Raw genomic sequence first — 26,481 nt, forward strand, 5'->3', positions numbered from 1 at the left:
CATGCCGTCAAATTGAGAGCCCCTGAATTCTGATGGAAGAACGGACCTTGAGACAGAAGGTCGTGACGGTCGGGTAGACGCCAGGGGACGTCTGCTGTAAGTTGAACGATGTCGGTGTACCATGTACGTCTGGGCCAGTCTGGCGCGATGAGGATGGCTGGAACTCCCTCTTGCTTGATCTTCCTCACGACCCTGGAGATTAGGGGGAGGGGTGGAAAAAATGTACACGAGTCGGAACTGGGACCAGTCCTGGACCAGGGCATCCGCTCCGAGCGACCGTGGGTCGTGTGTCCTGGCCATGAAATTGGGGACCTTGGTATTGAGATGGGATGCCATTAGGTCCACCTCCGGGGTTCCCCAGCGTTGATTGACAGATCTGGTAAAAAATCTCGGGATGGAGAGACCACTCCCCCGAGTCCATTCCTTGCCTGCTGAGGAAGTCGGCTTTCCAGTTTTCTACACCCGGAATGTGGACCGCAGAAAGTACCGACCTCGTGTCTTCCGCCCAGCGGAGGATATGCTCCACTTCTCTCATCGCCTGGGCGCTGCGGGTCCCGCCTTGGTGGTTCACGTATGCCACAGCCGTGGCATTGTCCGACTGCATCCGTATGTGCGAGGCTGCAAGCAAGTGATGAAAGGCTCTCATTGCCAAGAGGATGGCCCCGATTTCCAGAATATTGATGGGCAATGTCACTTCCCTCGGTGACCACTTGCCTTGTGCCCTGTGATGTAGGTGCACCTCCCCCCAGCCTGTCAGGCTTGCATCGGTAGTCAGGATCTTCCATTGTCCTGAGAGAAAGGGCTTCCCTCGTGTAAGCGAGGTTGGTTTGAGCCACCAATGCAAGGACCTCCTGGTTGACGACGTCAACCTGAACTCCCTGTCGAGGGAGAAGGGATTCCTGTCCCAAGAGCTGAGTATGGCTAGTTGAAGGACCCTGAGGTGAAACTGGGCAAATGGCACTGCCTCTATTGCTGCTGCCATCCGGCCGAGGACTCTCATGGCAAACCGGAGAGATCGAGGAGGACTGCGAAGGAGTGTACGAACTCCCAGACGGATGGCCAGTGTCTTGTCCTTGGGAAGGAGCACCAGGCCCCTGGAGGTGTCGAATAACATTCCCAGGAATGTTAGAGTCTGACTTGGGATAGTCGACGATTTCTGTAGGTTGACTAGCTATCCCAGGCGACTCAGTGTATCTATTGTGATTGACACACTGACCTCGTAGTCTTTGAAAGTGGGAGACGATGAGGAGGTCGTCCAGGTACGGGATGACTAGAATGCCTCGAGTGCAAGAACGTCCATGGTGGCCGCCATGACTTTGGTGAACGTTCTTGGAGCCGTGGCGAGTCCGAACGGAAGGGCGACAAACTGGTAGTGGTTTTGGTTGACCGCGAACCTGAGAAACCTTTGGTGGGCGGGGGCAATTGGTATGTGCAGATACGCATCCTGTATGTCTATGGAGGCAAGGTATTCTCCCTGCTCCATGGATGCAATGATGGACCGGAGGGACTCCATGCGGAAATGACGGACCCGTACGTAATTGTTGAGCTGTTTTAGGTCCAGTATGGGTCGGACGCTGCCTCCTTTCTTGGGGACTACGAACAGATTTGAGTAGAACCCTGGGAATCTCTCGTTTGCGGGAACCGGCACCACAACTCCTGCTTGAAGGAGAGAGGAGACCGCTTGGTGGAAAGCACGAGCCTTGTCTGGTGGTGTTGGAGGAATAGAAAGGAAGAACCGGTTCGGTGGAGCGGAAGTGAACTCTATCTTGTATCCGGAAGACACTATTTCCCTGACCCACCTGTCTCCTGTAATAGGCAGCCAGACTTGCTGGAAGAGTAAAAGTCGGCCGCCTACTGGTGGGGTGTCTTCCGGAGTTCGTGAGTCATGATGAAGCGAAATTCTGAGGTTTTCCTCCCTTGGGTTTCGCTTGGCCTGCTTTCGACTGCCAAGACCTGTCCGGTCGCTGCTGCGTCCGTGGGTTGTCCCTGTGTGGAGAGCGGTTACGGTTTTGCGCTGGGCGCGAGACGGACCAGCCCGAGGAATTCCGAAAGGATCGGAATCGCGTCTGGTTTCTCCGTTTAAACGTGCGTTTCGGTTTTAGTTGAGGGAGAGAGGTACTCTTACCCCCAGTGGCATTGGCTATCATTGTGTCCAACTTTTCGCCGAAAAGTCTTCCAGTAAGAAACGGAAGTCGCGTGAGGGACTTCTTTGAGGCCGCATCCGCTTTCCATTCTCGCAGCCAGAGGATGCGTCGGATCGTGATGGCGTTTGATGCTATTCCCGCTACACCTCTTGCGGAATCCAGGGCTGCATGAAGCATGTAGTCTGCTACCACTGCTATCTGGACCGCTTGGTCCGAGAGCTCGGGATTTGAAGCTTGAAGACCCTCCTGTAGTTTTTTGGCCCAAGCCAGGATGGCGTTGGCTGCCCAAACTGAAGCAAACACAGGGCCCAGAGAGGCGACTGCCGCTTCGAAAATAGAACGAGCCATGCGTTCTACTTGCCGGTCTGCTGCGTCCCTGAGGGTTGAGCTATCTGGCAGAGAGAGTAAGGTCTGCGCTGCTAGCCTAGAAACTGGGGGGTCCACTTCAGGTGGATCTGTCCATTGTTTGGTGTCTGTCTGTGGGAAGGGGTACTTCGCTTCCAAATATTTGCGATTAGCAAATTTTTTCTCAGGCTGCACAAACTGTTTGGTAAGTATTTTCTCAAACTCATGGTGATTAGGGAAGACCTTAGGTGGTTTCTGAACACTTTCGAAGCAAATCCTATGTTCTGGGACTTCCGGGGCCGACTCTGGAATTTTTAGCACCCGATGAATGGCAGAGATTATGTCCTCAACTAGCGCTGTATTGCTAGGGGGAGAAGGTACCACGGACCTCTCCGTTTCGTTATCTGAGTCGGAGTCACAGATGCCCTCCGAATCCTGTGCCTCGCTAAGGTGATCCCTGGAGGGCGACCTGGGGCAGGGGTCTTCTGTGGTGGGGGATCTCTGTGGTAAATTGCACTGTGTCTGTGACAGGGGACTGCCTAGGAGACCTGGAATGACGCTGTCCCTCCCTGGGGGGGGGGGGGGGGGGGGGGAAGAGACGACCTCGTGCCATAGGCCGACTCAGGTGATCGAGACCTGTGGGTCCGCTTACGTCTGTGAGAGTCGAAAGCAGCATGTTCCTCAGACAAGCTGTCCGTTTGCTGTGTAACGTCCATAGCCGGGGCCCGACTCTGCAGAGCTTGCAGCAATGTGGCAGTTAGGTTGTCTATGGACTGTGTCATAGACTGTGACATCTGAGTTGCCCATTCCGGCGTGGCCTGTGACACTGAAGCGTCAGTAGGGACTCCCTGGGGTTCTGACCCAGAGTTCTGGATGCAGTCCTGGCAGTGAGTGCTACCACTAGGGAGCGTGGCTTTGCAGAATGCATAGAAACATTCCTGCCTGGTTCTCTTCCTTGAGCCCGGCATAGTGCACAGAGGCTGGCTATCAGGGATCGTACAGGGGTGGCTACGCAGAGGGAACCCACAGAGAGCCTTCTAGGAAGTATGGATTCACAGCAGAGTAATGAAATCCCACCGGTGTGCCCCTAGGTCCAGCGCCGACAGATCCCAGTTCTGTGCCCCCCGGAGACCGCTGTGATGCTCCTCTCCTGGATCTCATCCAAAAAAAAAAAAAAAAAATGGCCACCGGGACTGAGGAGAGGGAGGAGGGGGCGGAGAGCTGAAAAGGGCGCGCTGGGCTGTGTAAAAACGCGCCCTTTCTGCCTCAATCCGCCCCTTCTATGACACTCCAGCGTGTTATTTTAGTCATCCGGGGGGGCGAGGAAAAGGCGGCGGCTTCGGCTAGGCTGAAGCCGCGGTCTAAATTAGAGGCCTGATGCCCAGGAGGGCTCCAGAGCAGTGCGGTAGTCCGGGGGGGGGGGGGGGGGGGCCCCCAGAATGGTCGACTAGATAGCGGTGGGGGTAGCAGGGGAGGCGGTTTTTGTATGGGGGGCCCCTGGAGCACTATGGAGCCGCTGCTGCTGCAGAGAGAGGGACGCAGGAAAGCCCTGTCTCTGCTGTGCCATGCCAGTCCGCACCCTCCCTCGGCCCCAACAGGATCCCTCAGCTGGTCTGGGGTCCCTGGAAGCTGCGGAATGATGCCTATTCTCCGACCCTACCTGAGGAGTCTCAACCTAATGCCCCCTGCGGGGGATTAGGGAGGGTGCATCTGTCACCGTCAGGGGGTCTTCATCCTCGCCTCAACCTCAACCCAGACCCCAAAGGGGTTGGGGAAGGAGGGGGGACTCAACTTCGGACCAGTACCCGCAGGACTGGGGAAGGAGCGACATGTGGAATAGCCATCTCAACTTCAACCGGGCACCCCTAAAAAGGGGGCCAAGGAAGGAGCCATGTCGGGAGTCTCGCTGGAGACCCACTTTTCTTCATCTGTTCCTGACGGGAAAAAAAAAAAAAAGAATGGAAAAAAAAGGTGTGCCTCCTTGCGACACTAAGCAAAAACTGGAGAAGGCTGACGCCGTCCAGGGGTGTATACTGCAGAGGAGGAGCCAAAGTTAATCTTTTTCAGATTATGCATAGTGTCGCCTCCTAGTGGACAGCAGCATAACACCCCATGGTTCTGTGTCCGCCAATGAGGCGACAGAGTAAAGGCTGAGATGTGTGTACGCAGAGAAGTGGGAGTACACTTCCAAACCAAAGAGCTTCCTCTGATCAAATAATTTTTCTGAGCCTTTGCATCGATTCCAATATTAATCTATCCAATTATCTAGTATATAATTTTGATTTTTCATACATATACTAGGGCACACCAGGATCTCAAAAGACAGCCACTGAGAAGCGGGGGGTGCCATTGTCAAATTTATTAGAGTGCCAACCTCCGCTGTTTAGGTAGGGACTGAGACTTCGCTATCCTAACAGGGCGAGAAAGGAATATCTGTGTTTGATTATCAGTAATTGTTTACAGTGTGCTTTTCTTTGTATGTTTATAATATACTGGACTGGTAGTCCGTATTTTTAAACTGTATAAAGTATATATCGTTTTACATTTGAGTTTACACATGTTAGCTAATATTTCTGAGACCTCTTTTATCCTCAGAATATTTCTAATTAGTGCTCTATTTTCCCAACGGGAGTGCTTCCTTCCCCTCCATAATGCGACGAGCCATTCCTACAACAGGTTTAGTCATTTTATTTTGTTATTCCTTTTCACTCTAAGTGATTGTATATTGTACCCATTTTGCATCATCTTTGTATAAGTCGACCAGAGTATAAGCCGAGTCACCTAATTTTACCACGAAAAACTGGCTCTAGTATAAGCTGGGTATGCATTGTCCCCTCATCTCTATCCTGGTATGCATGGCTCCCCTGTCCCGTCCTTGTATGCATCATACTTACCTTGCCTGTGCGCTCTCGCTGCATCTTGTTCCGGCGCCTGCAGCTCTTCCATAGAGCGATCACGTGGCCCCGCTCATTAAAGTAATGAATATTCACTCCACGCCTTTGGGAGTGGAGAGGCGTGAATATTCACTACCTTAATGAGCGGGGCCACGTGATCGCTTGGCCGAAGAACTACAGGCGCCATAACCAACGAGATGCAGTGACGGCACTCAGGAAGGTAAGTAGGATGTGTGCTGGAAGTGGCTGCGGCTGTTAATGTGCGCTATTACAGAGAAATGAATAATCATTTCTCTTTAGCAGCGAGCAGTGGCACAGGCTTTAGCCACAGCCACCGGCTCCTGCCTCTGTGACCCGCTGCTTCGTCGCTCTCCCTCCTCCACCGTCATTCTTGGACAAACTACTCCTATATAAGCTGAGGAGGGTGTTTTCAGCACAAAAAAAAGTGCTGAAAAACTCAGCTTATAGTACACGAGTGTATATGATAATAGCTCTGTTCCTCTTGCTCTGTAAACCGCACCCCTGAAGCCAAACACTACCTGTAATAGGTGTTCTATTGGCCTATATAAACGATTAAAGTGGCAGCTAATAGTAGTTCTCATTTTGTTTGTTATTGTGGAGTTTGATAGTGACTGTACCAGTGTATATACATATATTCCATGCGATGGAATTAGAGGGGTATATATACACCATATGCTCACTTTAAGTTCCCTAATAACGAGCCTAGTGGTGGAAGCCGCCGCTGCCTTGTCCATTACTCAACTGCGCAATTGTCCTGACGATTGGAGACAGCAGAGTTGCGTTCCTCTGACAAACTGGCGGCAGCAGTGGAATCTGCCTGATCTAACTGTTCTTCTGACAAATTGGTGGCAGTGGTGGGATTTGTGTGATCTCTGGTGTCATTCGTGACATATTGGTGACAGCAGTGGGGGTAACATGAGCCCCTGGCTGTTATCCGTGACAATAAACATCAGATTAGAAGAATAGGCCACTTTTAACGATACCTTGCCTTTGTGTTTGTCAGTTATTTATTTTTATTTATGAAAGTGTTATAAGACATGAGCCCTGCAGCCACATGTCATGAGTCCCTGGAAACGTGGCAATGACATCACAGAAAAGGTGCCAACAACGAAGGTGAATATAGGCTGGTTTTTAGTTTTCCAAGTAGAGTATAGCAATTGAGAAGGGGTTGTCCAAATAGTGGACAATCCCTTTAAGTCTACGACCAATCAGGAGCAGTCAGGGTATCTGCACATGGCACCTTTTTCAGGAAGATTTTGGCTGAAGCTCACCCGAAAAAACACATCAAAAAATGCTTTAAAAAAAAAAACAAAAAAAAAAAACGAACATATCGTAATGTCCAAACGACTTTCTCTGGATATGTTCAATCTATTTTATCTTATTTATACATTTCTGGCTTTTAAAGCTGAAGCACTTAAAAGCTTCCGATTAGACGTCTCAAGAGTCTAAATCAAAATATCCCCAAAAATAAGATTGAGTAGATTTGTTACCTGTTCACAAGACAGTCTGAAGACTCCCTCCACTCCTGTTACACCCAGCGCACTCTGAATGTTCTGGGTCATTCGAAAAGGGACTTTCTCAGGAACACGGAGACTTTTGCCTACAGAAGAAAACCGCAGCAAACATTGTAAGTCGTGTTAAATTATTAACACAACCTATACAAGAAATACACTGCTCACCTTTCTCAAAGCAAACATTGTAATCAATATGCACCACCTCTCCACTGGTCATATCGATCAACACATTATCCAGATGTCTGTCTCCAAGACCTATGATGTAACCAACCATTGACATGACAGCAGTGGATCTGGCGTAGGACTAAAAGGAAAACAAATAAGATGACAGAATTAAACATCATAAGTGTCATAAAAAATCCATAAGACAGCTCCAGAAGGGAAAAAGAGCTTGCAATCTAACAAGTTACCTTTACATGACCCCTATGCATCTGACCCCCTCCTTTGGGAACAGGTAATTAAGGAAAATCCTAATGGTTAACAGATGTGAGGCCAATCTTAGCATGAATGCACAAGTATGTGGAGAAGGGCAAATTTACGACCGGTTGAGATAAGAGCCCTAGCTAAAAAGAAAAAAGTAAGTCCTTTGTCTATAGAAATTCTGAAATAAGTTTTTATAAACTGCGCCAGTATAATAGATAGGAAAGTCATTTTCGAAAACATGATGAAATGGTGAAAGGAATTTCATGTTGCTAGCCGACAGGCCAGGGTTCCGTCAAATTGGTACGGGCCAGATAGACATGGCATAGATATTGTCTTCCATCTATCAACAGATAAATCATGATAGGATGTAAGAGGACGGTAATACCTCACGCCTGGGACCTACAGAGGCGAAGATATCATAAAAGTTGGGGAATCTCAATTTTTTTTTTTTTAAGACTAAGACACATCCTATAGTTCTCTGAAGTCCAGCCCTGTTATTAGTCACTAGAGGAGAGGTATGTGGGTATAACTTGTGTTAATAAAAAGCCATTGCCAGATATGATGCCAGTAAATTGCATTACTGTGTAGGATTGATCCATGTTTCACTGGAGTTCTTCCATCCACAAATCTGAACCATTTGAGTGACCCATGTTTTGTAATTTTCTTTCGATATTGCTTTTTATTTTATGTAATTGTGTATGCTGTATTGTTTTGGCCCCTTTTCTAATATCCTTTATATATTTTTATAAACACTGACAACTTTTCAGACTAAATAAATAAAAATGAAATGGCTTTGTCCCTCTGGCTCTAAAAACCGCATCCTCGAAACCATACACTATTGGCCTGTCTAAATGCTTGGTGGTGGCAGCTAGTAGGAGTTAGCAGTGACCGTATGGGGCATCTTCCATATGTTGGAATCGGTGGTGTATTTATTATACGATCACTGAGTTTCCCCATAAACAGCATAGTAGAGAAAGCTCTGTCGCCTTGTCTATCAATCGTTGGTCAAGCATTGGCCTGACGATTGGAAGCAGCGGAGTGCTGTTCCTTGACATAATGGTTTCTAACATTTCAATATTCTAGTGATGCAAATTGCCTCTTCAGCAAGAAAGAGGACTAGAACTCTAGCGTCTATTGGAAATAACAATCCTAAAAGTCAGTATCAACCCTTTATTGAGCCTTGCCATGTGACTTAGGATAAAATCCAAACCATAATCTCAATTTGCAAGCAGTGTGTTTCGGGGTGCTGGCCCTCATCAGTGCAAAGTGTGAGATCTAGTTTGGCTGGGTGAGAGGCTTCTGACCAGAAACCCAGGGGTAAAGTTTCTCGTTATGGAGAGTGACAAGCCAAGCTTGGCTTGCGATTGTGAGGAGGCTTATAGCCTTGCAATGCTCCTCCTGGAAATTAAATATGCAAATTGCCTCGTCAGCAGGAAAAAGGACTAGAGCTCTAGAGTGCCATCTATTAAAAATATTCTAGTGAGCAATGCAATACATTTTCCCAATAAGGATGCCAATGGTGGATAAAGTCTAGCCTGACCTAATCGTTGGACGCTTACACAGGGTTTATAGCAGTTTGCCATTTCGTATTTAACCCCAAACAGAACAGATTTAGGAATTCATCAGAAATTCAGCTACAGTCTTCTTACCTGTGTCACTCTCCACCATTCATCAGGAGTGGCACAGGAGCACCACAGCTCTTTTGCCAGTAGGTTGGGAGGCGTGGATTCCATTAATTCTTCTAGTACAGTCTTCATCACGTTAATAGGCCAGTCTCGACGGGACACATCCAGGCTCAATCCAACAGCTTTCAGTGCTGGGCTGATCTTACTGTAATAGAGCTCGCTGGGACGAGGAACCATAGCTGGGTTCTGGGGAGTTTGGTAGGAATCTTGGGCCTAGTAGGCGAAACAATGTTTAATCTACACAAAATGACAGTCACAAACCATTAACCAAGCGGCTTAAAGGGAGCTTGTCATGTCCCCAAATACTGTAAATATGGGGTTAATAGCATTCCAAAGCTGCCTGGCCGCCACATCGGAAGCCTGACTGCTGGGGTGGTTTACTACTCGGGACTAATCCCCATTGTAAAATAAAAATCAACACTCAACTCCCGCCCTGGAATCGTTCCATCACTCTCTGCGCTGAGTCTACTGTGACAATGGTATGCCATGTGAGCACTGCAGCCAATCAATGCTGGAATAGTGCCAGTATCTGTAATTATCATGTTACGCTGAGGAATATAGTATTTAAAAAGGGGTTGTCCAAGCAGTGGACATTTCCTTAAAAGGAATCGGTCAGCAGGTTTTTACTACCTCATGTGAGAGCAGCATAATGTAGGCAAATGGACCTTGAACCCAGGGATGTGTCACTTAGTTTACTGGGTGCAGAATTTCTCACACAGAGTTTTTAGATTTTAGCCCTGCAACAGAGGTAAGAAAGATAACCCCATCCACACGAGGCTCTCTGTGTACATAGCTGTAGACAGTGAGCTGCATATCACAGAAGGAGGCGGAATCAGACCTGGGCTCACACACTGCTGTGTCCTGCAAAGATAAACTCCTGGTGCTAAAAACTATTAATGCAATTAAACAAACAGGACAGAGGCTTGATAAGAGGCATTACTGAAATCTGTATTTTAACCTCCATCTCTTGCTGTCTTCAGACTACATAGCAAAAACCTTCTGACAGATTCCCGTTAAGGCATGGATGTCAAACTCAAATACACAGATGGACAAAATTAAAAGCTTGGACAAAGTTGTGGGCCAACCTTGATATTTATATAAAAAAAAAAAGCTACAATTGAGGAAATTTTTCCTTATCAAATATGACGATGAACCTTTTCATAAGGAAACGAACTTAAAGGGGTTATATCCCTTGAACAAACTGCATAATAGACCTTGGAATAAAACACTGGAAATATATACTATATTATGTAAGAAACCAAGATCAGCTCCAGAGCATTCAATGATGGAACATTTTTATTAGTTCACATATAAAATGTAAAAAGACTTTTTTGTGTCTACAAAAAGGTGCAAGAAAAAGAAGGAAGCAAGGCGAAACGTGCGCGTCGGGGCTGGAGGACGGGGCTCCTTTATGCACACTAAACGCTGCTAGGATCCAGGTAATGGCCCTTGTGACTATTCATGAAGCAGACACTTTAGGTTGGTTTGTTGGAGGCTGTTGGGATTAATCCTTATGAGCATGCAGCTTTTAGACTTCGTTGCCGTTTCAGCTAATTGGCAGTAGCTGCCAGGCTATAATAGGTGTTCACAGCTTCACACAGTAGTGTCTGGTGCCCGTTCTGATATTGATATTTATTTGGCGGTGGTAGCCATAGTGAGTGACTTTATGCACCATAACATGTCTGTGGGTTTAACCATTGTGAATTTGATTGTTATTTTTCATGAATTGTTAGTCCCTTGGTCCAGAGCCATGCAGCAAAATTGATATTAATGGGAGCCTTATGTTCTTTTTCTTGCACCTTTTTGTAGACACAAAAAAGTCTTTTTACATTTTATATGTGAACTAATAAAAATGTTTTATCATTGAATGCTCTGGAGTTGATCTTGGCTTTAATTAGCATTGGGATCTGGTGTTTCATGTGGTTTGTAAGAGTAGCATAATATATCGTTCAGTTTGTGGCAAATTTAGGATTAATATATTATGCGAGATCAGTAAACCGCATATGGCCCAATGGACTCATTTAAATATGTAATAACAAAGGATAAAAAACCTTGAATAAGACAAGTATAAAGTCACCAAAACTGCCGACCAAACACAAGATACCCCCACAACACCCTCCACACGCACTTGATGATACTTTTGTACCCCCTCCCCTCAAACCCACCTCCTTGAAAAAGAATTGTGACTTTATTACAGTATGCTTCTCCAACTGTAATCCCCACACAGCCCTCCACCACTCATAATGGATCCCACATAGTCCTCCATACAATACATTGGACCCCAAATATTCCTCCATACAGTATAATTTCCCACTAGTGCTCCATACAGTATAATGTACTCCACGTAGTGCGCCATACAGGATTACGGGGCTCTGCATTACCTTCCATGCAGTATAATGGAACCCACGTAGTCCCACATACAGAATGGGCCGCAAATAGTGCTCCATACAGTATAATGGGTCCCACATTAAAAGAAAAAAAAAAAAAAAAAAAGCTCAAGTCTCTCTGTTCCCCCCATACTCCAGTCTCGGCAGTGAGCGGTGTGAAGCTCTTTACTGCTCAGCATAGCTGGCGCATTGTAATGGCGTACTTGCGCCCGATGCGCTGCAAGACGCAGAGGGTTTATGATGGCGGAGGGCGGGTACGCTCCCTCCTCGATCATTGCTTTCAACTGTATCGGCATCTCAGGCTAAATATACTCACTCTACGGGCGAAATCTGGCCTGCAGGCCAGGAGTTTGATACATATGTTTTAAGTGGACAACACCTGCCTCTCTATCATCAGAAGGGGAGAGATTTAACTGCACACTGGGCCATACCTGCAGTGATCCTCAGTCTACTGATCTGCCGCACGACCAGCTCTACCCTCTCCTAGTATCCTCACCCATCCCCTGTAGAATGTGAGCCCTCGCGGGCAGGGTCCTCTCTTCTGTACTTGTGTGTGCCTTGTATTGCTCATGTTTATTGTACTTGTCTATGTATGCCCCTTTTTTCACATGAAAAGCGCCATGGAATAAATGGCACTATAAAAATGAATAATAATAATAATAATAATAATAATAATAGAGGAAACAAAGCAACACACTATGGATATTGTGCACAGATCAAAATAATGAGAATAGGTCTCTCACAGGATAGTTCAATAATTCTGACAGCTAGCATGTACCGAATGTCAGATAGTCTCTGTTCTATGCCTTGACAGCCTCAAGTATACCTTTGTTGCAGTTTTAAATTAATAGTGTTGGTGGATGGGAGAGTCACAGTGTAAGTAGCCTCACACTTCCAGATCTTATCTCATGGCAGTTAGTGAGTGTGTGTGTGTGTGTGTGTGTGTGTGTGTGTGTGTGTGTGCATGTATGTATGTATGTGTGGGGAAGATTGGTGGCTGACCACACAGAGGACATCTGGAAGTGTCCGTAATGATACATGACCCCGCTCTGTTGTGTCTCTTCACAGTAAATGTAGAGATCAGTGAGGCGAGGAGGGTGTGGTCTATTACCCCCTGCTTGACACCTCATGCTTTTGATTGGTCATCCTCATGCAGGGGACTAAGTACACATCCCGTGTGACAAATCTCCAAACAAACATCTTCGCAGAGTAGAAGAGAAATTGATAAAAAATTGCATTTTACTCAGCTCTGCAGCCACTTTTCCATAATGTAGCCAGTTTAACACTCTCTAACTGGTAAAGTGTCCATTTTAAAAGGAGCTGCAATGCTCGCTATGCTAAAAATCAGAGATTTTCTAGCAAAGTAATGCTAACCTAGTTGCAAATTTTTCTTAAATCACCTTTAACAGGGGTCCCCAACCTGTAGCTCGGGAGCCACATGTGGCTCGCGGTCCCATGAATTGTGGCTCACGGCTGTCTGCCAACTTGGTGCATTAGCTTCAGGTCTAGTAAACAGGTATGAGGAGCACATCTCAAAATGGTGAATTTTGTGAGTAGCCCTGCACCGAAGAGCAAATCTGGATGCACCTATACTGGTCTTAAAGGTTTTGATTTAATTTAAGTATGGTACGCTGGAGACAGGATGATACCAACTGTGAGAGGTGGTGCCTGAAGCTGGATGTGACAGATGGGAGAATACTAAATGGGGGGGGGATTGTGGGGATCACTGGATCTTGTTATACGGTTTTGGAGTGATTTCTATGGAAAAGCTTTATTTATCATTATACCTGTACGGGTGCTCTGCTTGCCACTACTGTGAGGGGGGAGGGAGCTGGATGTGGCTCACAGCCCTCTCTCAGAGCTGAATGTGGCTCTCTAGGTCAGAAAGGTTGGGGACCACTGCCTTACAAACTTGTTACTCATTATGTATAGTATGAAATATAGTCAGTTTATACCTTTTGTGCTTGTAATGCAGCCTCCCTCTGCTGCCATCTTTTATAAAGACCAAATAGTGGCGTGGCTCCATCTACCCACTGAATAAGACCCGACCGGGTGCCAAGGGGTGTGACCGAATAATGACGGGCGCGGAAGTGAGGAGACTCTTGCCCATTAATGGTGGCAAACATGGTGTTCACAATCGACAGAAACTGCATAATCCTTTCATCAAGATGCAAATCTTCCAAACCTGAAACAAAATACAGTAAGAGGCCACATCTGCAGGCCAAGTAATGATATGAAGATAAAATGGGTCACGATAAAGACTTACCTTTAAAAAGATACGGGTAATTTTTCCCATCAGAGCCAAGGAATATAAACTTCTTAGGCTTGGTTTTAGTAGGCAGGATTGTGATGGTGTTGCCCACACTATGAATAGTGATAGTATCCCTATCAGACACTTCTCCTGGCAGAGCGATCTCAGTGTTGGTCATGGAAGATAAACAAGGGCTGATTTCCTCCAGCCGTAATAAGTAGCTCGCCCGTTTCTGTGCTCTTTGCTGCAAGCTCAGCATGATCTAGAGAAGTAACCAAAGCAAACAATAGTATGTTTTCTTACAATACACCATTATAGCGTTACAAATCATGAAGACCACCACGTACGAGCTCATTCTAATATTTACATTTCTGCATTATGTAATACCCTCGACTACTCATCAATTCTTCACCAGACCCTCAAGATATTAATTCAATACATTAGATGATTTACAATTTATATGGGGCTGATGCACTAAGCAATTGGAAGTAATCTGTCAATGTTCTCAAAATTTCGCTTTTCATACAACAAAAGGGGACAGAATGGATGGAAAAAAGCGATACAGCCCATTTCCCGTGGTGCCTCCATAGGGCATAAATTAAATGGCGGAAAATGTGCTTACAGATGTGTTGGGTAGGAGCTTAAAGGGACTTTCTGCTTTCGACAATCCCAACTTTCTGCAAAGTTCTCAAGAGAGCAACAGAACATTAAGTGTCCCCCTATTGGGACCACCAGTAGTCCATGGAAAAACCTGGACATGGTCACATTTCTATGAGCGCCAGAACAAGGGAAATTAAGCATTTCACAATGGGATGTGTGTAATGCAGGGCAAGGAAAGTGCTCCAGAGTGCAGGATGCTCTTTAGACACAAAGGTCCAAGTCCTTGCAAGGAGAAAACGCTGAAAGTCCAGAGGACTCAAGGCTTTTATGACCAACAGAAACGGATGCCAACAAAAGGAGAAACCCATAGAGGTCCTTAAAACCCTGGGGAAGCTCTCTTACTGCTTTATGCTCTAATTTGAGCTGCCTAGTGTTCGAAGAGAGGGTATAGACAACTGGGTGGAGCCAACACTTTTTATTCTACCTACTATCAGCCGCCTGGTGAGCTATACACTTGTTGCTGTGTCACCCAATGTAGTCAACAAGAAAGGGATTTTACACAAAGCATAAAAAGTCAACCATAGATTAATTTTGGAAATCGTATTACACCAGTCTACAAGCTTCAGAATTGGGTTTAAATAATGCAACCAGGTAAAGTCTATGCAGCTGCATTATCACCCCATGTCAATTTGATGCATTTATTACAGTGCAGGGTTTCTAAATGATCATTGCACACATTACCAGCTAAAAAAAAATGAAAATAAGAAAACTGAATCTCTATCTACCTGTTTGAATGGCATCCAGCTATTACCAGGATTAGCCGGATTGGATGGATTTCTAAGTTTTTCCAAAGCATTTTCAATGCCCTCTCCATAGTTGTCCTGGAACCACTTTTCATGGGGTGTTTCAGCAGGTGCCGACGTGATGCTACAGACATGCTCTAGTGCAAAAACGATGGGCTTCATCAGAGCAGTGTGCTTTTCCCGCATGATTGCAATCTTTTCCTCTCTAGCACATAAAAAAATAAAGTTTCAAATATCAAAAGGAAAAATAGCGCTCGATGGCCGACATTGAAGAATGATCATAAATCCAAATAAATGCTATGAACTACAATATTGCTACAGACATGAATATAATCAAACATACCAGATTCAAGGAGTCAGAAACTTCGTGTGCCATGCTGCAACACGAGGTGTATGTCTATTCCTCCAATATACCAAGTGTGTCTACAGTACTAGTAAGTCTACGGATCTTCACATTGCAGGAACTTACTTGCGAAGAGTGTTGTTGTTTTGGACTCTCTTCACCTCATCCTCCAGTTGCTGAATACGTCGCAGGACATACATGTGCTGCTGTAGCAAGACCCCCAGCCACAGCTCATCCCAAAGCACGGTGACTCTCCGAAGTTCAGCTACCAACATTTGAACCTGGGTATAAAAAAAAAAAAAAAGAAAAAAAAAAGAAAAAAAAAGAAAAAATTGAAAATTGGACAATTCTCACCTTATAATGGAAGACAATCAGCCACCAATAGGACTATACAAACCTGCAGGACCATGGTAGGGCTGGCTGAAGATAACTTCTCCACAATTTTACTGTAACAATCTTGCATCATGGTTTGGTCCTCATTAAGACCATTCTTAATCTCATCCTGGTTGCTTTCTTGAGATGCTGGAAGACTTCCATCGTCACATTCAGCACCCATCAGCTCGTCATCCTGCATGTTACTGAGTAAGGTGGGAATGGCCGATGAAAGCTTAGTACCTGCATTCAGAGACAATACAAAATTAACCTGAGTCCACTCAAACTTACACTTGGTGGTCCCACATTTATCAGCCACTATTCCAACCAGATGTTACCTATAATGTGATCACTGTTTTATACATTCCCATTCAGAACTCATTTGTCCCAATGTAGATAACTTTTTTAGATTTATGATGGAAATGCATTAACAAAACATTGCTTTCATAGTGACAAATCGATTTTTCAACACTTCTAGTGCTCAGAAAATCCTGCCAAGAGCAGACGTGCAGATTGCCAGACATGCTAGGAGCAGTTTGGCAGCAGCTGGAGGGCCGCAGTTTGGGAGACCACCGTTTAAAAACACCAGTACACGCCTCAGATCCAGTTTTAGTAGGTGCTCACCAGAAGACTGAGACTCGTTACTGAGCGAGATGCTTCCCACTATTGCTGGGTAGAGAATGAGATGCGGAGAGTCATGGGCGACTCGGCACAGTAAATTGCAGATACTCTGTCGAACGTATACTTCAGGGTGATTGAGACGGGAAAAAAGTTGAGGAATTATACCTACGAAAAGAGAGACAGGCATTAATATATCCTGAAAGCCTGACAAGAGAACAAGGCGTCCAGTACAATTTTTCAGTTTTTTTTTCCGCAAGTGAGAAAATGCAAGCAGTGTACATAGCACAAAGAATAACCAAGCGTATGTGTAATGGCCCCATAAACATTAAATAGCTGTCATCCATCAGTCATCTCTCTGAACTCCCCAATATACAGGAACATTCTGCTCGGCTTAGTGCTCCTGTTCTCTCTATGGAAGAGCCGCTGCCAGACTCCTCTGGCAGTGGCTTACATCCCCGTTGAATAGTGAGAGCCTTGTCACCCCTGACATCTGACAGGGGAAGAGGTGGGTGGCACATTATACTGTACACTAATCCCCTGCAATCTCAGCAGGTTTGGATGACTTTAAAGCCTTTAAAGTAAAAGTACATAATTCAATTTGTATTATTAGTTTTCACTGCAAATTAGACAAGTAGATCGGCACCTCTCCAGGGTGCCGTAGGGGTCGTCTCCAGTCCTTGCTCCAGATACTGTCGGAGTTCTCCAGCGTGTTTCACCAACAGTCTGAGCAGTCGGAGTGTGGCCATGACAATTACGTCGTCTGTGCTCTGCTTAGACGAGATGTTTAAGTGCAATCGTGGATCATCTTCATCCAGTGAAACCTATACAACACAGAACAGGAATCTTAGAATTACTCATTAGTAATTACATTAAAAAAATCCTAAACTACACAAATATTTATAGAAAAATCAGTAACAAAATTTGTAATCTAAAAGAGGACAAGACAAACTTATTATCAAATCTGATTAAAGAGATTGTCCACCCTTAAAGGGGTTTTACACATAGCGATATCGCTAGCAATATCGCTATAACGTCTCCGATTTTGTGACATTATAGCGATATTGCTAGCGATATTGCCATGTGTGATACTTACCTCCGACCAGCTCCCCCGCTGTCCATCGCTGATCGCGCGAGATTGGCCGGCTCCATTTCTCGTCGGGCGCTTCCTGTGGTGCCGACGAGCGACGCGTGGACGCGGGCGGGAGGACGTCAGGATCGCTGCGTCTGAAAGGTAAGTATCGTCCGCTGTATCGCTGCTGCATCACTGTGAGATCTGCCTGTGTGGCAGCTCACTAGCGATCATTTAGCAATGCACCAGCGATCCTGACCGGGTCGTATCGTGGTTGGGATCGCTGGTGCATCGCTAAATGTAAAAGGGCCTTTAGGCTACAAGCTGCAGTCACTATGTGAATGCTCACAACGCTGCCTGCTGTGAGGATTCTCCGATGCCGGGAGCGGCGGGTGAGTAACCACGAGTATGTTATTTGAATACATGCGATCACATGCTGACTAGTTGTGCATGGCCTTGCTCACTCCAAGTGTATCGAGTGAGGCTAGACAGTCTAGTCGGAATGTGGCTAGAAGAATGCAAACCACATGCTTGCAGTCACATGCTGTCCTGCTCTCGGCACCAGAGACTAACCGCACGCAGTGTGGACGTTGTTAGGATTCACAATTCTGCAGTCACATATCGTAGCCCAAGTCCAGACAACCCCTTGAATTGTTTACTAGAATAGGTTTCATTTTTGGAACTCCGTTGTGTATTGTTCATTTGTAATTACTGAAATTTTATGACTAAACTGACAACTGGGGTTACCATTCATCATGACAACCAAAAGTCACCCTAAATATGTCTCTAAGCAATGGTTCAGCAGTGTTAAAAAAATAAAAAAATAAATAAATAAAATGTAGGAGCGGTGCCATTAACCCTAGTAATACACTTACCAGTCACCGTCATGCGCTCTTCCTGGCGCCAATCCAGGCCTGATCTGTCATCTTGTGACTCCGGCTCCTGACTGACCGGAAGTCAGAGGTCAATATTACAAGCTCTTAAAGGGGTTGGTCGGACTTTTCCCATAATCTCAGTGCATATCTAGGCTGCAGAATTGTGAAAATAAGTAATTTATCTTCTGTCACCAGTTTGCAGGGTTTTGTAGATATCTTCAGATGCTTCTGAGCAGAACGTCCAAGGGGGGGGTGTTCTGGCATTGAAATGAGAACTGGTCGTTTCCTCCTACTCTACTAAAAACCTACCCTCCATAGCAACAACCCCACCCTCCATAGCAACAGGCCCTCCCCATCCACATGAACAAGCCCTCCCCACACAGTAACAAATCCTCCCCCTCTAGCAGCCTCAGTGAAGAGAGCAGAACCACCCAGCTGCTCCTCCCCCAGACACACACTGAAGTGATCTATGGAAAGTGAAACTCTAGTGAGGAGGAAACAATTAGTTCTCATTTCAATGCCAGAACACCCCCCCCCTTGGACGTTCTGCTCAGAATCAAGATACTGATATCTAGAAAACCCTGCAAACTGGTGACAGAAGGTAAATTACTAATAGTCAACATTCTGCAGCCCAGATATGTACTGAGATTATGTGAAAAGCCCGGACAACCCCTTTAATGTAAGTCTATTAGGGCCTTGCTCTGGTTCTCGTAGACTTACAATGAAATGTGACTTCCTAATCGTCCAGCAAACACTGGAGAGAACCAGCAGATCACAACCTGCAGAAGACCGACCGGAGCGGTGAAGAAAAAGACGGCGGATGGTAAGTATAAGACTAGGTGCAGACAACTTGGAGTAGTGGCACAAGTCCAGCGATAGAAAAAAGTAGAAAAAAGTAAAAAAAAAGCTGGAGTGGTGCTTTAATACTATGTAGGGGCATATCCTACTGACCTAGGGGTATTCTTATGCCCATTAATAAATGTATTCACATATTTCTAAGAAAAATGGAGACCACCACTATACAACAGAGTTCTTTTATGCAAGCATAGATGACACTGCTAAAATGAAACCTGTCAAGTCACGGAGAGGACAACTAGATTCCAATGTATAGATTAACATGAAATACAAAAAAAGTGGAAACATTGGTTGTGGGAATACATTTTATTCCCCTTCTGCTGGTGTTTGGAAATCAGATGGGATACCCCAGCAACCTGTTGACAGTGCACGTTAAGTGTAAAGCATCAGGCACAGGTTTATCAAACTTTTTTTACTCACCCGTCCGGCATTAAGCTTTAGAAAGGTGAAGTAAGCGCTGCAAGACAATTTATATAAGCTGAATATCCGGTCCACTACTTTACGCCAAAGCTTGATTAGCCCCTCTGAAGCGGTCTCATCTAGGTCTGCTAGCCAAGGGCAAGTGGCCAGGAGTTGTCTCCAGATGACATCAACTGAGTCATTTTCATCATTGCCCTCATTCTCTGTGATTTGAAGGGACATATCCTCATCCTAAAACATAAAAATGAAAACACACAAATCCTTATAAGTAAAATGGTACTTTGCAATCTTAAGCAATAGGAGTTATATTTACACATGTTCAGCAATTCATTAGGTGCACCCCAAAGAGAACACCAGAGGTTATGAGAACTGTACTTTGCATAAATCAGTATTACTAGTAGACAGAACCTTAGTAATATCTCTTATCAGAGAAACTTCTCCATTTATGACACCTATCCCCCACCTCCGAAAATTTTCACTAAACTTGTAAAAATAAACAGCTCAAATCTGTCTTACCTGACAAAAGACTGGTACCATACTGAAGACTAAAGAGAAGGGAGGAGCACAGCCAGACACCGCATTGTGCTACTGTTTGCTATCAAGTATATCTGCTTATACCAGAGTAGTACTCGACTCTGATCTCTCTTTCAAACCACATACCCATGCTCTCTCCACTTCCTGCTGACTCCAAATCAAAATTTTCCAGATACGCACAATTCCTTAACGAAGAACCTGCAAAAACTAGTGCATTGTCCTCATGATCTCCCACCTTGACTACTGCAACCTCCTTCTCTGTGGCCTCCGTTCTAACACTCTCGCACCCCTCCAATGAATCCTAAACTCTGCTGCCGGACTAATCCACCCGTCTCCCCACTACTCCCCGGCCTCTCCTCTCTGTCAATCCCCAGAACTGGCTCCCTATTACCCAGAGACTCCAGTTTAGCCCTAACCATGCCATCCACAAACTGTCTCTTCCATTCATCTGTGACCCAGTCGCCTGGTGCTTGCCTGCACACAATCTCCGATGATCAAAAGATCTCCTTCTCTACTCCCACCTTACTCCTCTTCCCATTAACTCATACAAGATTTTCTCCGCTTCATTGGGGGACACAGGACCATGGGTGTGTATGCTGCTGCCACTAGGAGGCTGACACTAAGTGAATACAAAAAAAGTAAGCTCCTCCTCTGCAGTATACACCCACCATTGGGTCCAGCCAGAACCATTTTATGCTTAGTGTCCGTAGGAGGCACATGGGTCGGGTCTTCAGACCACAATTTTTTATTTTAAGTTTTTCTATTTGATTATTTTTTGCAAGGAATATGGGGGCGACTGATCCCTTCAAGGGTCCGATCTCTCCAAGCTAACAGGCGGGAACGTGGAGAGTCACCTCCATGTAACCCCTCCTGCACCGTAGATAGCCATACGGAGTTTGTTTTTTTTTTTTTTTTTGTGGGGCGACAGTTCCTTTCAGGGCACCGATCTCCCCGTACCAGCAACAGATGAGAACATGGAGTGTCGTCTCCATGTACCCCCTTCTGAAGCCAAGCTACAGCTGGACAACAGCCTCCAGAGAAATGAATCCTGGAGATGCACAGAGGCTCCCATGGCATCCGTGCAGCCCCCACTGATAGAAGAGCAGTGATGGAAGGAGGCGGACGGGTCCTCTCCACTTCCCTGATTAAGGGAGGATGGATTGAGGGTGCATGCACCATCCATTCTGCAGCCCCATGACCTGCAGGCAGAGCGGTTGCTCTGCACACTTTGGAGCCACCGCTCCCAATCCAGAAGTGATCCTTCATCCGTGACTCGGGGCGAGTATAGGGTCAGATGGGGGGTTATAGTGCATCGCGGCTCCGTTCGTCATCCTCGGCCGGTGCCAGAAATATAGTCTCCGGCTTCGGCCTGTTCTAGGCCGGAGACTGGTAGCTCCGCTCCCAGGCGTGCGTCACTGTGGTAGCTCCACCCCCGGCCTGACGCTTCTCGTTCACTGAGAGAAGCACTCTTCTGAAACTCGGCGGCCATCTTTATGCAGGCAGAATTCTGACAGCCTGCGTTAAATCGGGCACTTAGTCGCCGGACTCTCAGGCTCAAGACACGTAGACCTGCGACTCCCTATCTGCGCTGGAGCACATTTCCTGGAACGAGTCAAGGACGACACCCCACAAGAGAACTTCTCACAGGGCACAGGACCTTGGGTAAGAGTTGCAGCCACATACCCTCAGGCACTCTCCCCCTTGTTCATGCAGAACTGTTCTGCCATACACTTTGAGATGCTCTGCAAAGCCACGCTGCCTTACACAGCCACGCTTCTATTTTCTTTAGACCTTCCCTGCAGTATTCATTCTTTTTCCCCTTATTGGGCAGGGGTACAGCATGTCTCAATCTAAGCCATCCAAAAAGGCCAACGAGACAGTTTTGTTCACCTCATGTACCACCTGTCAGGCTACATTACAGTGGACACAGAATACTCCACTATGTGAAGCCTGTGACCCCGTACGTGCTCAGAAGTCCTCTGCTACACCTGATCCCAGTGTACCCAGCCCCCCTTAATGGGTTTGTCACTGTCACAGTCCATGGCATCTCTCACTAAAGCGATTAAGTCCCTCCAGGGGTAAGGATATCAGCCTGCCTGTTTTAGAAAGTTCCTCTATATCGCAGAAACTGTCAGCTTGCAAGGTCCATTCTCAGTCAAAGCAGACAGGCTCCTAGAAAATAAACTCATAACGCGTCTCCCGGCCTTCTGCCACCTCGTCATCCGCGAACTCAGTTTCTCGCTCCCCTTCATCAGAGGGCGGTAGCGAACAGAACTCTGACTACGAGTCTGACGAACCTCTCAACCTGGATTCACCGGGTTATCAAGGGAAAGTAAAATATTCAGGATTGAGAGTCCTCAGTAGTTGATACCTTTTAATGGCTAACTGAAAAGATGGTAACACATTGCAAGCTTTCGAGACTACTCAGGTCTCTTCATCAGGCTAGACTAATACAAAATCTGAAGTCACATTTATGCACAATACAGCCTAGAAAGGGAAAGTAGATAGTCTTATAGAGGCAGTCAACCAGACTCTGAATGTGAGGGTGTTTGTCAATCACTCCGAGTTCCAGCACATAATGCAGAGGCATAGAGAATGGCCAGACACACGTTTTGCAGTTCAGAAGACTCTTGAGGCCAGATAACCCTGTGCATCCGTTCTCTGTGGGCAATGGGCGGAATCCCCTCCAGTAGATCCACCCATATCCCGCTTGGCCTCCAAAACTCTTATCCTTACCAGACAGGACCTTTATTAAGGATCCCACGGACAGCCTGACAGACAGTCTTGCCCGTTCGGTTTTGAAACTTCGGGTTCGGCACTCTCCCTTTTGCTGCGACATGGGTGGCAAAAGCCATGGTTTCCTGGGAAGATTCCCTGAATAGGGCCATACAAGGTAGCGACCTTCCCCCAGAGGCAGCGGATCTAGCTAAATCAGATATCTTTAGCCGAGGATTATCTGATAAGTCCTTCCCTGGATGCGGCCAACTGCTCTGCCCTAGCAGACATGTTTCCTTTTCCTTTCGCAGCATTACCGGTTGGTCCTCCACAGTTAACTTGACCGGTTCAGGATGCTCTACTCAGGAAGGCAGAGGCCCTCAGATCTTATACAAAACCAGCCAAGTGTGGAAAAGCTGTCCCAGGCAGTCCAGATCTAAGGGATCAAGATCCCAGAGAATTTCAGCCAAATGACTTGAGGCTCTGCCCGGCCGACACCAGCAGAGTAGGCAGCAGTCTACTCCGGTTTCGCCACTTCTGGCTTTCTGTCATTCATGACGATTGGGTCACAGACCTAGTGTCCTCCGGATACAAAATAGAATTTGCTTCTCGTCCCCCAATGTGGTTCTTTCCCTCTCATCCACCCAAAGCGAACACAGGCTCGGTCCTTTTTCCAAGCCGTCTATTCTCTCCATTAAGACGGCGATATTAATCCGGTTCCAGAAAAAGGTTTCAGGGGTTCTATTCGAACCTGTTTGTGGTCACGAAAAAGTATGGAACGGTGAGGCCCATCCTGGACCTAAAGCTCCTAAACAAATTTGTCAAGGTACGAAATTTCAGGATGGAATCCCTTCGTTCCGTCATCTCCTCAATGGAGAAAGGGGAGTTTTTAGCTTCCATCGACATCCAGGACACTTGCCTTCACATCCCGTCCGTCCCCCCCCCCCCCCCCCCCCCATCAAAGGTTCATGCGCTTTGCCGTCCGCAAGGAACACTTCCAGTTCACAGCATTGCCCTTTGGACTTGCCAACGCTCCCAGGGTGTTCACAAAGGTCATGGCAGTTGTCATGTCCATTCTGCACACTCGAGCGTGGTTGTTTTGCCGTACCTAGATGACCACCTCATCAAGGGGCCATCGTTTCAGGCCTGCACGGAGTGCGTCCACTCCATGTTGGATACACTTTTTCGCCTGGGCTGGCTAGTAAACTTGAACAAGTCTTCTCCTGTCCATTCTCAACAGATCTTCTTAGGGATGACCATGGACACCTCCCGAGGGTTGGCAATTCTCCCTTGAGACAAGGAGATAGCCCTTCAACGTGGGGTACGGGCATTTGTCACCCTCTGCCTCATTCTGATTCAACTTGAGGGTCCTGGGACAAAATGGTGGTGGTGATGGAAGCTGTGCCGTATGCTCAGCTTCACCATTGTCCTCTGCAGCATGCGCTCTTGGCAACCTGGCACAGGAGCCAGTGCTCTCTTGACCGACCGTGTTGTTTACCTGCAGTCGCGTCAAAGAGGCACTCAGGTGGTGGAAGCTACGCTCTTCCCTCCTTCAAGGGAAATCCTTTCTCCCGATTCATTGGCTGCTGGTCACTACCGATGCCAGCCTTCTCGGCTGGGGAGCTGTCTTCCGTCACCACACTGCTCAGGGGAGTTGGTCATCTCGGGAGTCACGCCTCCTGATCAATGTCCTAGAGATTCGGGCGATTCGGTTGTCTCTGCGGTGTTTCCATCATCTCTTGGTGGGTCGTCCCATCCAAATTCAATTAGACAATGCCACGGCTGTGGCTTAGATCAATCAGGGGGGCACCCGCAGCTAGGCGGCAATGCGCGAAGTGCAACACATCCTCTGCTGGGCAGAAAAGAACCACTGTCATCTTGGCAGTTAGTCCACATCCCGGGCGTGGAGAACTGGGCCACAGACTTCCTCACCCATCAAGGCCTTGCATCGGGTGAGTGGTCTCTCCATCCTGAAGTCTTCCAGCAGATCTGCCATCGCTGGGGGATCCCAGACATGGATTTGATGGCTTCAAGGTTAAACACCAGGGTGCCCAAGTTTTTCGCTCGGTCCCGGGATCCAGAAGCCATCGGGGCAGACGCACTGGTTTTTCCGTGGAGTCAGTTTAGTCTCCCGTAAGTGTTTCCCCCGCTGCCGTTGCTTCTAAAAGTCATCAGGATAATCAAAACGGAAGGGGTTCCAGTGATCCTGGTCGCGCCGGACTGGACTCGCCGGGCGTGGTACGCAGGGCTAATACAACTCGTCGCCGACGTCCCCTGGAGACTACAGGACTTGCTCTTCCAGGGACCGATTTGCCACCAGAACTCAGGGGTCCTGTCTTCAACGGCCTGGTAGTTGAATTCTGGGTCCTGGCACAAGCCGGTTTCGCCCAAGAGGTGATTACCAAAATGATTAACGCTCAAAAGCCAGTTTCAATGCGCATCTATCACCGCACCTGGAAAATCTTTTTTGCATGGTGCAGAGACTGAGGACGACCTCTCTTTTTCCATTCCTACAATTTTGGAATTCCTTCAGACTGGTATGGACTCGAGCCTAGCACTGAGCTCCCTCAAAGGGCAGATTTCATTATTATCTATATTATTTCAGCGCAGAATCGCTTTGAAACCACAAGTGAAGACTCTCATTCAGGGAGTCTCATGTGGTCCCTCCCTATAGAGCGCCTCTGGATGCCTGGGATCTCAACCTGTTCTTAGGTGTTCCGCAGGAGTCTCCCTTCAAATCGCTTCAGGACATCTCGCTAATGCATCTTTCATGGAAAGTTGCCTTCCTTGTTGCCATTACATCAATCAGAAGGGTTTCCGAATTGGCTTTACTGTCCTGCCCGGCCACTTTCCTGATATTTCACCGAGACAAGGATGGTCCCCTCAGGCCGTCCCTGCCCTTCTTGCCAAAGGTCGTTTCCTCTTTTCATCTTAACAAGGACATTTTCCTACCCTCGTTTTGCCCAGCATCGGTACACAGGGTGGAGAAGGCCCTTCACACTTTGGATTTAGTGAGAGCTCTCAGAAGATGTATCACGGACGGCACCGTTTCGGGACAGATGCTCTGTTCGTACTGCCTGAGGGTCACAGGAAGGGACTTGCCGCTTCAAAGTCGACAATAGCCAGGTGGATTTGCTCCACTATTCAAGAATCTTACTGCGTTAGATGCAGGCGTATCCCAGCGGGGATCAATGCATACTCCACTCAGTCAGTGGGCCCCTTCTTGGGCCAGGCGTCGGCAGAGCAGGTTTGCAAGGCTGCGACCTGGTCCAGCTTACACACATTCTCGAAGCACTATAACGTTCACACTCAGGCCTCAGCAGATGCGGCCCTGGGTAGACGAATTTTGCAGACAGAGATAGCTCATCTGTATAGAGTTGGTATGTGCAGTTAATCTGTTGTGTTGGTTTCCCATCCATGGACTGCTTTAGCACATCCCATAGTCCTGTGTCCCCTAATGAGGCGAAGGAGAAACAGGGATTTTTGTGTACTCATCGTAAAATCATTTTCTCTGAGCCTCTCATTGGGGGACACAGCACCCACCCTGTTGGCTATGTTTGTTCCTTGAGTTGACATGATGTACCTGTATTTGATGGTTATGATCTCCTAC

The 26,481-nt window shown here is 46.9% G+C and overlaps 1 protein-coding gene across 2 annotated transcripts in view; it reads right to left on the bottom strand.

Moving 5' to 3' along the window:
- Window positions 1-26,481, bottom strand: part of SMG1 (SMG1 nonsense mediated mRNA decay associated PI3K related kinase) — a 203,662-nt gene that overhangs the window by 56,769 nt on the left and 120,412 nt on the right. For both annotated transcript variants that reach the window (XM_073542939.1, XM_073542938.1), the window contains exons 34-44: window positions 19,623-19,853; window positions 17,047-17,224; window positions 16,407-16,568; window positions 15,808-16,025; window positions 15,537-15,691; window positions 15,050-15,272; window positions 13,680-13,926; window positions 13,369-13,598; window positions 8,991-9,239; window positions 7,084-7,222; window positions 6,895-7,004 (exon numbers count right to left, since the gene is read on the bottom strand). In XM_073542939.1, coding sequence (XP_073399040.1) covers window positions 6,895-7,004; window positions 7,084-7,222; window positions 8,991-9,239; window positions 13,369-13,598; window positions 13,680-13,926; window positions 15,050-15,272; window positions 15,537-15,691; window positions 15,808-16,025; window positions 16,407-16,568; window positions 17,047-17,224; window positions 19,623-19,853 — 2,142 coding nt within the window. The remainder of the gene's footprint in view (window positions 1-6,894; window positions 7,005-7,083; window positions 7,223-8,990; window positions 9,240-13,368; window positions 13,599-13,679; window positions 13,927-15,049; window positions 15,273-15,536; window positions 15,692-15,807; window positions 16,026-16,406; window positions 16,569-17,046; window positions 17,225-19,622; window positions 19,854-26,481) is intronic.

Source organism: Dendrobates tinctorius, unplaced genomic scaffold (assembly GCF_039654945.1).
Source record: "Dendrobates tinctorius isolate UK_male_01 unplaced genomic scaffold, ASM3965494v1 ptg000129l, whole genome shotgun sequence".
NCBI lineage: Eukaryota > Metazoa > Chordata > Amphibia > Anura > Dendrobatidae > Dendrobates > Dendrobates tinctorius.